Genomic DNA, 14418 nt, shown 5'->3' on the forward strand with positions numbered 1-14418 from the left:
TTAGTGCAATATTAAAATTCTTCTAAATCTGTCAGTTTGAGAAAATCAGGCATGGCTTTAATCTACAAAAGTTACTGAACTTAAATATGTCCTATGTATAAGGAAGGATCTGTAAAATAGATAATATGCTCCATTCGGACAATATGCATTCAGATATTTGGGCTTAAGCAGCATGCACACAGAGAAGAAAATGATAAAAATTATGCTGCATTTATCTATACAAAACTTTTTCAGCTCACAGAAATCTACATACAAAGAAGTGTGGCACAGTGTGTCAAAGTTAACCATTTACCTTTGCCATCTTCTCTGCCAGCTGCAAACGACCATCAAGTTCCCTTCTGATCTGAGCAGCTTGCTCATCTGCATTGTCCAGCTTTAAGACAGAAATTACACATATGTGATTACTTAACAGCAGTGACCTACAGTTTAAAGTGAAGATTTAAAGACTCGATTTTTGTTTTTAATAAATTCTCTCAGCTACCTATTGAGAACACAGAACAATGTTTAATTAGGTCAGCAGTCCAATTAAATTTCTTGGGCACCTTTCATTTTAGTTTTGTTCACAAAAAAATTATCCGATTGCTAAAAAAGTTATTCAGTTGCTATAAAAGTTATTCAATTGCTAAGAATCACAGCTCAGTTTACCAAAAATCTAATCATAAGCATTCTTTGCCCAACGTGTCCAGTAAGCTGTTTCCTTGAAGTTATATTAAATTGGTTAAATCGTTGTTAGGCTTATTCAGTCCATCCTTCTATCTTCTTGAAGGTCAGTTCCTAAGTAGTTCCAGACAGACGAGTCTCTTGTCTTGTTCTTTCAAATTTCCACAGTGCATTTCTGGATGGTGAGATACTGAGTAATGTTTTACTTCTTCGTCAGTTTTATAACAAGTTTGTGCATTAGTGCTAAACTATAAAAGTAGCATTTGATTGACTGATAGAACTTCCTACCCTTTAAGTTTTCATATTCTGCTCATTCTAGTTTTCAACAGACTTATACTGCCAGGAAACCCTTCTACTCTTTACAGACTGGCACCACATTAGAATTCCATTCTCTTGTACTAAATTTGATTGAAGCAAGAAAAGCACGTGGTCATCGTTTTTTAAAGATATTTACACAGAAAATTACTTTCACTTATCCAGTGAAATAATCCTTTTCTTACAGATTTTAACTTTTCCTCATGATTCCCTTCTCCTGAATTATGCATAATCAATTTCTTTTATTAGTTCATTATAAAAACTGCTAAACTGCGGAGGTCCTAGGAGCCATGCGCAGTGTGGGATGCACTGGGTGGGCTACAGATGTTTCTCTTAACTTTAATTCCTTCCCCTTTCCTACTTCCATCATTAAGAAAACAGGACCACACAATACAACTGTATTATAGTAAAGGCCCACCTAAAGACTGCATTAGTACTGAGTACCACATTAAATGCCTAGGAAAATAGAGATGTATTCCATTTGCTGAAGAACTACAAATGGACCAGATTACATGCTTTAACACGGCCTTAAAAAAGAAAAAAATAATGCCTGAAAAAGAGGAGTGGGGGCAATGCAGGTCAACAGGATGGTGGTGTCAGGACAAATATAAAGAGTCAAGAAAAGGGGAAGTTGTTTCACTAAGAGGGCATCGAAAGTTTGGAGGTGAGATTAATAATCTTGGTAATGGGATGGGGGGGCAGGCAGGGAAAGATACATGGAAAATGGGGCTGGAGAGAGACGATCTACTTCATAAACTACTCTTCACAGCCACATTAGGGAGTCTGGAGTTGGTTCCTACAGCAATGAGAATTCACTGAGAGGTTTTAAACAGGATTTTGGAAAGATCACTCTGTTTCCAGCACTAACAACAGGTTAGAGGGACATAGGAAGTCTATTATTTGTTCATTAGAAAGAGAGATCTGGGGTTACTTTCCGAAAAATATGTTTCCAAGCTCATTTAAAAAATCAAATTCTTTTAAAAGACAAGTTTAAAAATAGCCAAGATTTTCTTAAACTAAATTGTTGGTAGACAATTTTCTATGCCATCTCAAAACAAATACAATTAATAGGAGGCAAAGTCAAACAGTTTCTCTTCACTGTGTCCAAAGTCAAAATAATCTACATTAAAAACTAACAAAACTGTTAAAGAATACGTGGTATGTCTGTTCTAGGTAATGGAAATCAAGGTCCTAAAAGCAAAAATTATGTGTAAGAACTTGTAACTATAATACTTCAAATACGTTAAACTTAAAATGGAAAATGTTCCGATTTTTGCTTAAATGCTAATAAGTATGTTTCCACAGAAAACTGAAATGAAATGATTACCTGCATGTAAAGAGTTCTAGTTCCACTAAGACACAGTATTTAACATCTTAAAATAAAAGGTCATAGTTCTCCTTCAAACTCAATCACAAAACACTATTTAACATCTTCAAATATTCTTATCTTATTAACAGCCCCTAATTTTAAGTGGGATTATTTGACTTACTTCTGGGTTTTGCAAGAATGATCACTGCAAGAGCCAGTTTTCTGCTACTTCTAAAAAATATTAATACCTTAAGTGCTTTTTCTGAAACAATGTAGGCAGACAAAAGCAGAGTGCTGCTGTACCAAACGACCTTTGAATAGCTTTCTCTTCCTTAATAAATTTTCAGAGACCGAACACTAATTTTTGTGACTATTGGTGTCATTTGGTGAAAATAGAACAGCATAATTCCAAACACGTTAACAAAAGAGAGGAAAAGCTAATAAAAACAACCAATAAATTCTTATCTTTGTGTCATGTAATACTAAATACAATTGAAGGAAGTAGATCAGTTGGTTAGCTTTTTTTATTTTTACATGTAAGAATGTTGTCCCATGCGTTTTGTTTTCTTCTGAGTATTACCTTTGTTTTCAAATTAATTGAAAGCTTATGTAATTTTTATAAATATTTTCTTAAAAGTTGACTTAATTGAAATTAGTTTCACATGCAGTTATAAGAAATAGATACACCCACTGCCCAGTTTCCCCCAATGGCACCATCATACAAAACTATTCTAGCACAACCAGGATATTGACTTTGATATAATCATCCATCTTATCCAGAGTTTCTCAGTTTTATGCTTATTCATTTGTCTTAACCAATTATTTATCTAGATTCACAGGTTCACCACTGCCAGTCAAAACACTGAAGAGTTTTAACATCATAAGTTGCCCTTTTATAACCAGACCCATTTCCCTCCAGGGAACCTGCAGTTGGTTTTAATAATAATGCACCTCTCTTCACAATGTCTAAAAATAAATTCTAAAAAGGCAAATGGGTTTTCTTTTACTTTCCATTATGAAACTGGGCATGGCCTCTTATGAGGTTAACATTTGTCAACAGTAGATGGCGGGGGGGGGGGGGGGGGGTCTCAGACCTCTTAATCTTCAAGTTCCAAGTTCACCACCTGAGTTCTTTCCTCAAAGCATATGGCCCTACATAGCATCTACTCATTGGCAACTCCCAAGCATGTATTTCTAGCTCCAATCCTTCATTAGAGTTTCAGACTTACATTTCCAGCTGCCTATTTACCATTTCTGTTTGCGTGAAGAGAAGGCTCATTGCACTTAGTAAGCCCAAAATGCAATCTTGATTTCTAGTAGCCTGTCCCAATCACTCCTTTGATGAATAATGCCATGTCATACAAATGCTCAAGCCCAAAGCCTACGTGTCATCTTTAACCTTCCCCTTTGTCTCATGGCCCACATCCAATCCAACCTTGAGTCATGCAGGGTGAAACCTAGATCACATTGTTGAGGCAGACCAGAATTGAGGTACTCAAGAGTTCTTGGCCAGGACCATTTTTCTGGGGAGTGGAGTGTTTCCTTAGCCACTTCAAGTACATCTCCTCTCATCAGAACACTTGTACCTATGGTTATGGCGAACATAATTCTTCTCCTTTTCTGAACCCTCAAGAGAACATGGGTTTTTATACCACTCCCTCCACCCCCTTCTCAAAAAATAAAAATAAAAATAAAAATAAAAATAGAAAAAAAGGAGAAGCCTGGTTAGGTGGTTTACAGATGTGGGACATCAGATTTTAAAATGCTGGGTAACAGGGGCACCTGGGTGGCTCAGTAGGTTAAGCGTCCAACTTCAGCTCAGGTCATGATCTCACGGTTCATGGGTTCAAGCCCTGCACTGGGCTCTTTGCTGACAGCTCACAGTCTGGAGCCTGCTTCAGATTCCACGTCTCCCTCTCTTTGCCCCTTCCCCGCTGTGTGCGTGTGCATGCGCTCTCCCAAAAATAAACATTAAGAAAAATTAAAATAAAATAAAATGCTTGGGAACACCAGAGTACCTGGGTGGCTCAGTCGGTTGAGCATCCAACTCTTGATTATGGCTCAGGTCATGAACTCACGGTTCTTGAGATTGAGCCCCACATTGGGCTGTGTCCTGAAAGCACAGAGCTTGCTAGGGATTCTTGCTCTCTCTCAAAACCAAGAAACGTTAAAATAATAAAAGAAAAAAATTAAATGCTGGGGAACACATCTGTCTCTAATGCCTGATTTGGGGTTTGAGATAAAATGGGGATATGCAGACTCTGGAATTCATGGTAGGGACTAGACATAAGTTTCATTCCACAAGGGCAACTTCATTTTTAAACTTCATTTTCTTTTAAATTCTTGATTTCAACACTTTTTGACAATAGATGACTTAACTCACAGGTGTCCTTTCCTGGCACAGAATATTTTCCCAGTCTTTTAAAGGGAGTTATTCAACCCTGACCATAACAGATGCCCAAATGTATCTTTATTCTCTGTAATGCCCCTAGTATCCACTACACAGAGCATTTTCAATTATTAATTGAAAATTATCAATTTCAATTATCAAGAGATGTTTCTGGAATGGCAAATATTTAGTACAGGAAATGTACTTTTATTTCCCTCCTATTCATTACACAGAAATTACTGTTTCCACATTCAGAATCCTCTGGCACAGAAGATTTTTCAGGTCTTTTAAAAAGGGTCAATCAACCCTGACCATAACAGGTGCCCAAATGTAGCCTTATTCCCTGCAATGCCTCTACTATCCACTATACAAAGCATTTTCCATGATTAATTGAAAATTATCAATTTCAATACCATTTCAAAATCAATTACCATATTCAAAAATCAGTGACCACTCCAACGATGAAAATATTTCACTAGCTTAACAAATATTTAATACAGAAAGTGAATTTTTATTTTCCTCTTGTTTTTACACAGGAATTATAATTTCCATAATTAAAATTCTCTAGGCTAGGGAATTCTTAACCTGGACCTTTGGGGGTCTGAATTACTCAAGTTGTGAGCAAAATTTTGTAGAGTTATGCATTTTTTCCCCCTCGGGGAATGTCTTGACTTTCATACCTTACTCAAAGGGGTGGCAACTCCCTAACTCAAACAAAGTAAAGACCAATGCTGTAAGGACATCATCTTTCTTGAAGCTTCTATATCCTAGAAGAGGCTATATGGCTTTTAAAAAATAAACCATGGGAAATGGTCACCTCAGACCTACACATCATCAACCTTACCCTTACAGAGATTTGTTAAATCTTTTTAAAGGGATGCTAAGACACAGACTCTCAATAGTGTTGGCAATGGTCCACAGTTACTTTACCAACTCTATTTACCCTTTCCTACACCTACCATATAGCAACCACTACGAAAGGTCATCAGTACCTACAAAAGTAAGGGCCTTCCAGAAGTTCACACTTTATGTCGAAAACAGTAAAAATAGTACACAGAACAGAATATAATTGCCACAAGAAAGTTACTGATCAGGTGCTGTAAGAATTCAGTAATGAGAGAGATGTGTTTCCTGGTTGATTAGTAACAGGATGGATTCGTGAAGATGGAAATAGTAAAAGGTGGAGGAGAAAATGCTGACCTGATGCAGCAGTCTATTTTGGTCTTGACTTACAAATCTCTAACCCTAGGCTGTCTTTGCCACATTCCCCTCATGTCCTTGGAAACAGTTCTGAAAAGAGATCTCAGGGATCAGCAAATCTCCCTTTGCAGAAAGGCCTCAGGAGGACCCAAAGCCTATGTGGTGTCCAAGTCTAAAATTTTCACAAACTGTAATGAACAGCAATAAAATAACTTTACCAGGTTCCACCTAACACCTTCATTTTACAACTTGTGATATTCTTTCAATGCTTTAAAAACTATAAATATCGGGACGCCTGGGTGGCTCACTCAGTCAGTTGGGCGGCCGACTTCGGCTCAGGTCATGATCTCGCGGTCCGTGAGTTCGAGCCCCGCGTCGGGCTCTGTGCTGACAGCTCAGAGCCTGGAGCCTGTTTCAGATTCTGTGTCTCCCTCTCTCTGACCCTCCCCCATTCATGCTCTGTCTCTCTCTGTCTCAAAAATAAATGTTAAAAAAAAATTAAAAAAAAAACTATAAATATCAAATATTTGAGTTCATTAAATTTGCTCATCTTTAAAAAAAAAAGATCATTTATAAAAAGCACTTTTCACAGCGCTGTTTAGCATCATTACCCTCTCCTATCAATCTATTTTCTAGAACCAGGATAACTGTATTAACACTGTCAATCACTAAAAAGGGGAATAGCTGTTTTCCCATAATGATGCCTTTGTGTGTGCCAACCTTACTCAATTATGTCCTTTCTCCCACTGAAGAAATTAGTATTCTCTCCAACTCCATACTCCAATTATGGCATGCCTCTTTTCAAATTATATTGTTATTTTCTTGCAATATTCATCTTTATCCTTTAGTATGAAAAATGCAAGGAGACTAGGATTTGTTATATAAACTTCGTGTTTTCCCTAAGATTAATCCATATGCTGGTCCGCTGTATTTATATTATCTATAAATCCAGTGATTTATAGATAATACATCATGAGAAGTAAGCAGTACAAACCTAACATGGATTCCAAAAGAACACTTCAACACTTTATCACGTAATTTTCTAGTAGCCCAGTGTTTATTTGACACTATCAAATATACATGGATTTTGCAACAGGACCTAAAACCACTCATCAAAAAGCTTTAGGTGTTAATTTACTTCATCTATAAATCGTGTTAATTTTTATTATTACTTGAACCACAGATTTATCATAAAGATAGCGCCTAACTCTACCTACTACTTCCGTTTTCTGTGCTGCCTCCCCACCTCCTCATGCCTACACACACACACACACACACACACACACACACACACACACACACACACACACACACAGAGGTTCTTGGCTATTCTAGATATCAGAGTATCTCCAGTTACTTCTCAAAACAGTATCATTAGTCAGTACATACCACTGGCCTTTCCCCTGAGTTTCAGCTCTCCAGCTGAAGGCAAGGCCTTTCCTTTTAGGCACCCACAAAGTCCTCAAACTAAAACTGAACCTGTTCTTGTGCTGCTTCGAAAGGGCACATGCACCCCAATGTTTACAGCTGTGCTATCAACAATAGCCAAAGTATGGAAAGAGCCCAAAAGTTCATCAACAGATGAATAAAGAACATGTCGTATATGTATACAATGCAGAATTACTCGCCAATCAAAAAGAATGAAATCTTGCCATTTCCAACAAATGGATGGAACTAGAGTGTATTATGCTAAACAAAATTAGTCAGAGAAAGACAAATATCATATGACTTCACTCATTATGTGGATTTTAAGATACAAAACAGATGAACATAAGGGAATGGAAGCAAAATGAATATAAAAACAAGGAAGGAGACAAAACATAAGAGACTCTTAAATACAGAGAACTGAGGGTTGCTGGAGGGGTTGTGGATGGGGAGATGGGCTAAATGGGTAAGGGGCATTAAGGAAGACACTTGTTGGGATGAACACTGGGTGTTATACATATGGGATGAATCAATGGAACTTACTCCTAAAATCATTACTGCATTATATGCTAACTCGGATGTAAATTAAAAAAAATAAGTAAAATTTCAAATAAACAATCTGTTCTTTATCATCCACTCTTCAACATAGCTTCCTATTTCTACATAGAATTCCCACTACCCTTGATCACACTACAATCTCAGAGGGAGGAAGAGAGATGAGGAAAGGAGAGAAAGGACTAAATAAATCAATATGAATAGAGAGAATGATACCCAAACACCTCAGCTTAGTGTTAAGGTCCTCCCAAATTTTGTACCAATCTATATTTTTAAGCTCTTGGATAATTCCATTATCTATACAAGTCAGTTTGTTTAGTGTTTACTGAACATGTTACATTTTCCCAGTCATACATTTTGCTTGTGTTTCTTTCTTCTGCCAGCGACATTTCTCTTACCTACCTTCACTGTCCTGATCAATCTTAAAATCTGAGATTACCTTACCAATCATTTAATAATAAAGCAGGTACTATCTCATGACATATCTTTCATAGTTTCCTATTATTGTTGAACTTCAGATATTTATGAACACTACACCTCAGCCTGCAATGTATGCCTCTTGTCAGCCCAGCCTACCCAGAGGGGTAAAACAACTCCATCTCGAATAGGGGAATTCAAAGAACTAGTGTAAATTTTAATTCAAATACAAAGAATGTCCAAGACATTCCCTCCAAGCTGATCCATCTTCTGTGAGTCAATCCCCCTGAAAAAACCAAAACCTCTTTCCTCCCTTTTTCTTGGTCACTGGGAATCAGCCAACAACATGGTAAACTCTCTTTGTAAAGTCATACAACAAAAAGAACATAATAAGAAAATGAAGTTATTCCCATACTCTCAAAAGAGACACTTGCATATATGATGTTATGTATGATTCAGGTAACATCACATGTGCTAGAGGCAAAGCATTGAAAGAATTCCCTTGTATCTATCATATAGATTATGTATAAAAAAACCTGACTCAGAAATAGCAGTTCTGCCATGGGTCCTTGTAGAACAGTTCTAAGAGTCTTAAAAATGCATTTCCCAGAAGGAAGAAAGAACATACTTATTTCAACATAATAAGCCCACAGCTAACACCATACTCAATGGTGAAATATTAAAAGCTTTTCCTCTAAGATGAGGAGTAACACAGGGGCACCTACCCTCAGTACTACTATTGAAGATAATACTAGAAGACATAGCTAGAACAACCTGGCCAACAAAAAAGAAATAAAAGGTATCAGAACTGCAAAGAAGTAAAATGGTCTTTACTTGTAGAGAATAAGGTTTTATGTACAGAAAATCCTAAAGACTCAACCAAAAACCTGTTAGATCTAATCAATGACTTTAGTAGTAATAGGATACAAAATTAACATAGAAAAACCAGTAGTGTTTCTATACAGTAACAATGAATTTTCTCAAAAAGAAATGTTAAAATGCCATTTACAATAGCATCAAAAACAAAATACTTAAGAATAAATTTTACTAAGGAGGTCAAAGATCTCTACTCTGAAAACTACAAGACATTGGTAAATAAAATTGAGGAAATCAAAGAAAACACATATAAATGGAAAGGTTTCCCATGTTCATAGCCTGGAAGACCCTATAAAGATTTCAATGGCATTTCTTTTTTACAGAAGTAGAAAAAATATGCCTAAAATTTACATGGAACCACAAAAAATCCTGAAAAGCCAAAGAAATCCTGAGAAAGAACAAAAGCAGGAGGCATCACACTTCCTAATTTCAACCTAGACTATAAAGTTATAGTCCTCAAAAACAGTACGGCATGGACATGAAAACACACAAAGATGAATAGAACAGGTCCAGAGCCCAGAAATAAACCCAACAATGTATAATCAACTAATATTTGAGAAAGGAGCCAAGAATGCTCAATGGAGAAAAGACAATCTCCTTAATAAATCATGCTGGGATAATTAGATATTCATATGTAAGAGAATGAAACTGGACCCATATCTTCCACCCCTCACAATATTTAACTCAAATGGATTAAAGGCTTAAATATAAAACCTGAAACCGTGAAAATCCTAGAACAAAGGAATGAAGCTCCTTGACTGGGGTCTTGGTAATGATTTATTTGCTTTTATATACAATACTGAAAGCAAATGCAACAAAATCAAATATAAACAAGTATTAACTATACGACGCTAAAAAGTTTCTGCTCAGCAAAAGAAACCAACAGTGAAAAGAAAACCCATGGAATGAAAAAATATTTTCAAACCATACATCTTAAAAGAAGTTAGTATCCAAAACACATAAAGAATTCATACAAATCAAAACAAAAACAAAACACCACAATTTAAAAAATGAGCAAAGGACCTGAATAGATATTTCTCCAAAGAAGATATATGAAAGACCAACAGGTACATGAAAATACGCCTAACTTGATAAGTCACTAGGGAAATGCAAATGAAAACCACAAAAATGTCACCTTATGCCTGTTAGAATAGCCATCATCAAAATGACAAGAGATAACAAATGCTGGCGTGGATGTGGAGAAGAGGGAACCTGTGTGCACTGTTGGTGGGACTATAATTTGGTGCCGTCACTATGGAAAACAGTATGGAGGATTCTCACAAAATTAAAAATACAACAACCATATGGTCCAGCAATTCCACTTCTGGGAATATATCCAAAGGAAATGAAAACACAAGCTTGAAAAGATATCTGCACCATGTTCGTAGCAGCATTATTTACAATAGCCAAGACATGGAAACAACCTAAATGCCCATCGATGGATGAATGGATCAAGAAGTTGTAGTGTATATATACAATGGAATATTATTCACCCATAAAGGAGAAGAAATCCTACCATTTGCAATAACATGTATGGAACCTGAAGGCATTATGCTAAGTAGAGTAAGTCATAGAAAAGTAAATACTGTAGGATTGCTTGTGTGCAATCTAAAAAAATTTTTTTTCTAATTGAAAAAACAAAACTAGAGATCAGAACTGTGGTCACCAAAGGCAGAGGGGGTTGGGAGGGAAGGAAACTGGAGGAAGGTGGTCAAAAAGCCCAAACTTCCAGTTATAACATAAATAAGCACTAAGGATATACTGTACAGCATGAGGAATATAGCTAGGACTGCTGCAGGATATATAGGAAAAGCTAAGAGTTATCATCACAAGGGAAAAAAAAGTTCTGTTTTCTTTTTATTGTATCTATAGAAGAAGACGGAACTTGGTTAAACCTGTATGGTAATCATTTCACAATATACGTGAACCAAACCATCATGCTGTACATTTTAAACTTATACAAAGATATAGGTTAATTATTTTTCAATAAAACTAAGAAAGATCATTTCCCAAACCACACTTTCATTTGAATGCTAAAGAAGTAGGGGAAAGATGAATGAGTTAATTACATATAAGATTACCCCATGTGAACTGAACTGTATTAAATAATGGATCAAAATGTTCAAAAGCAAGAACGTAAGAATTTAACCTCAAATCTAAAAACCATGAGACTTCAATAGCCTGAAGACAATGCATGCATATTCTCTAAAATGGTAGGTGGCAAACTCTGAAATATCATAGAATCTTCAGTATTTCATTTATATTAACATTTTATCTTCCAGACAAAAGTAACATGCTAATACTTTCAAGCAACTACTAACTATATTCACTTCAATAGTTGAGTGTACATTCACATTAATAATAATGCTGAAATTGAGAGAGTTTAATATTAAGTAACAGACACTAATCAAGGATATTAGAAAACTTTGTCCCAGTACATTAGAACTCCAGCTTCATCAAGATTAATAAGAACTAAATTTATACAGCACTTATGACATATAAGAAACTCTTCTATGTTTTTATAAACATGATGGCATTTAAGCCTCAAAGCAACCCTATGGGATAGGTGATAACTTTATCCCATTTTAGTGATGAAAAATCTGAAGCACAGACTGCTTTAAGCAATTATCCAGGGTCAAGGTCACATGGTTAATAAGGGGCAGGGCAGTTTGAGTGCAGGGTTCAACTTAACTACCTCACACTCAATTTCCATTCTTTCTGTCATTCGCTCTATCCAGGAGTACCCACAATAGGAAGCACATTAAATATTGTGAAATTAATGATACAAAGATTCAATATCCCATGTTCAATGAAGTAGAAGAGGCATATATAAATATAATGCAAAGTAGAATATGGTAGGCTTTTGGGTAATGATAAGGAATTGTAAATTTCTCATTTTTGGGGGTCCTCTCCCAGTATTTAAGAAAAATGGGGACAGGAGCAGGGAAATCTTCATGCAAGTGGACCTTCTCTTGCGTCTTGAAGAATTAATATGGAATTTGAAGTGAAGAGAATATTAAGAGACAAAATTAAAATCTACGAAAATACAGGGAGCTATTCAATTTACATGGAACACAAGGTGTGTAAAGATTTGCTACATGGGAAATAACATAAGCAAGGCAAGTGGGAGCCAGATTGAACACTGAGGTGGTGTTAGCTTCATTCTGTTGACAGAGAGGAGCCATTTTTTTTTTCTTTCCTATTCATAGTTGGGTTATGATGAGAATGGGATGGTGCTCCAATAATACTAATCTGGCAACAAAAATACATTAAGGTTGGGAGGGGGAAGCAGTTAAATTACCACCGTGCTCCATAGGCTGTGCTCATAAGTGAAGTCTGGAGCTAGGGCAATGACTATGGAAATAAGAGAGAGGACTCTTTAACAAATGGTGCTGGGAGAACTGGACAGCAACATGCAGAAGGATGAAACTAGACCACTTTCTTACACCATTCACAAAAACAAACTCAAAATGGATAAAGAACCTGAATGTGAGACAGGAAACCATCAAAACCCTAGAGGAGAAAGCAGGGAAAAACCTCTCTGACCTCAGCCACAGCAATTTCTTACTTGACACATCCCCAAAGCCAAGGGAATTAAAAGCAAAAATGAACTATTGGGACCTCATGAAGATAAAAATCTTCTGCACAGCAAAGGAAACAATCAATAAAACTAAAAGGCAACCAACGGAATGGGAAAAGATATTTGCAAATGACATATCAAAGGGCTAGTATCCAAAATCTATAAAGAGCTCACCAAACTCCACACCCAAAAAAACAAATAACCCAGTGAAAAAATGGGCAGCAAACATGAAGAGACACTTCTCTAAAGAAGGCATCCAGATGGCCAACAGGCACATGAAAAGATGCTTAACATCGCTCATCAGGGAACTACAAATCAAAACCACACTCAGATATCACCTCACCCCAGCCAGAGTGGCCAAAATGAACAAATCAGGAGACTATAGATGCCAGCGAGGATGTGGAGAAACAGGAACCCTCTTGCACTGTTGGTGGGAATGCAAACTGGTGCAGCCACTCTGGAAAACAGTGTGGAGGTTCCTCAAAAAATTAAAAATAGACCTACCCTATGACCCAGCAGTAGCACTGCTAGGAATTTACCCAAGGGATACAGGAGTACCGATGCATAGGGGCACTTGTACCCCAATGTTTATAGCAGCACTCTCAACAATAGCCAAATTATGGAAAGAGCCTAACTGTCCATCAACTGATGAATGGATAAAGAAATTGTGGTTTATACACACAATGGAATACTACTTGGCAATGAGAAAGAATAAAATATGGCCTTTTGTAGCAACGTGGATGGAACTGGAGAGTGTTATGCTAAGTGAAATAAGTCATACAGAGAAGGACAGATTCCATATGTGTTCACTCTTATGTGGATCCTGAGAAACTTAACAGAAGCCCATGGGGGAGGAGAAGGGAAAAAAATATGGTTAGAGAGGGAGGGAGCCAAAACATAAGAGACTCCTAAAAACTGAGAACTGAGGGTTTATGGGGGGTGGGAGGGTGGGGTGTGTGGGTGATGGGTATTGAGGAGGGCACCTGTTGGGATGAGCACTGGGTGTTGTATGGAAACTAATTTGACAATAAATTTCATAATAAAAAACAAATAAGAGAGATGATACAGCATTATGGAGAAAGCAGCAGTGCAGGTAATTGGGCTGGGAAGACATAGAAGGACCGATGGTTATGAGTCAGAAGGCTGACACAAATAAAAGAAGAATCGTGTTTGGGATGCGAACAAATGGCATTTTGAACCTGTTGTGTCTCAAGAGTCTCAGATTCATCAGTTTGCCCTGGGCTATAGTGAGACAGAATGGAGAGGGAGGAGCTGACCTACGTAAAAAGGGTAAAAAGGCACTAATACTCAAAATAAGCAAAACACAGTGAGTGGTGGTGGTGTTTTTATCACTGCAGTCTTTTTCAGTGGATCTAACTCAGTGCAACAAAAACAGTAGCATCTCATTTCTCAAAAATAGGGTAGTGAGCCTATTTCTAATTTTCAAACACTATTGCTCTTAGTATCCTACCATGTACAAAATGAGTTCACAAACCTCTGATGAGGATTCACAGACTGAGATGTAAGCCTTGTTAATCTGGAGACCTTCACATCAGAATCAAGAAAACACTCATAAACAGAAAAGAACATCATTTTCAACATTTAACAATAACAGAGGCCTTTCTAGAAGTTTGTAATAAATAGCCAGAATCAATCACTGCCACCCATTACACAAGCAAAATCTTACTAAGA

General features: G+C 36.8%; 1 protein-coding gene across 7 annotated transcripts in view; it reads right to left on the minus strand.

Annotated features, from left to right (window-relative positions):
- CADPS2 (calcium dependent secretion activator 2) overlaps positions 1-14418 on the minus strand; it is a 667593-nt gene that overhangs the window by 317904 nt on the left and 335271 nt on the right. For all 7 annotated transcript variants that reach the window (XM_081795061.1, XM_081795066.1, XM_081795062.1 and 4 more), the window contains one exon: positions 293-373. In XM_081795061.1, coding sequence (XP_081651187.1) covers positions 293-373 — 81 coding nt within the window. The remainder of the gene's footprint in view (positions 1-292; positions 374-14418) is intronic.

This window comes from Panthera onca, chromosome A2 (assembly GCF_046562875.1).
Source record: "Panthera onca isolate mPanOnc1 chromosome A2, mPanOnc1 haplotype 2, whole genome shotgun sequence".
Classification (NCBI taxonomy): domain Eukaryota; kingdom Metazoa; phylum Chordata; class Mammalia; order Carnivora; family Felidae; genus Panthera; species Panthera onca.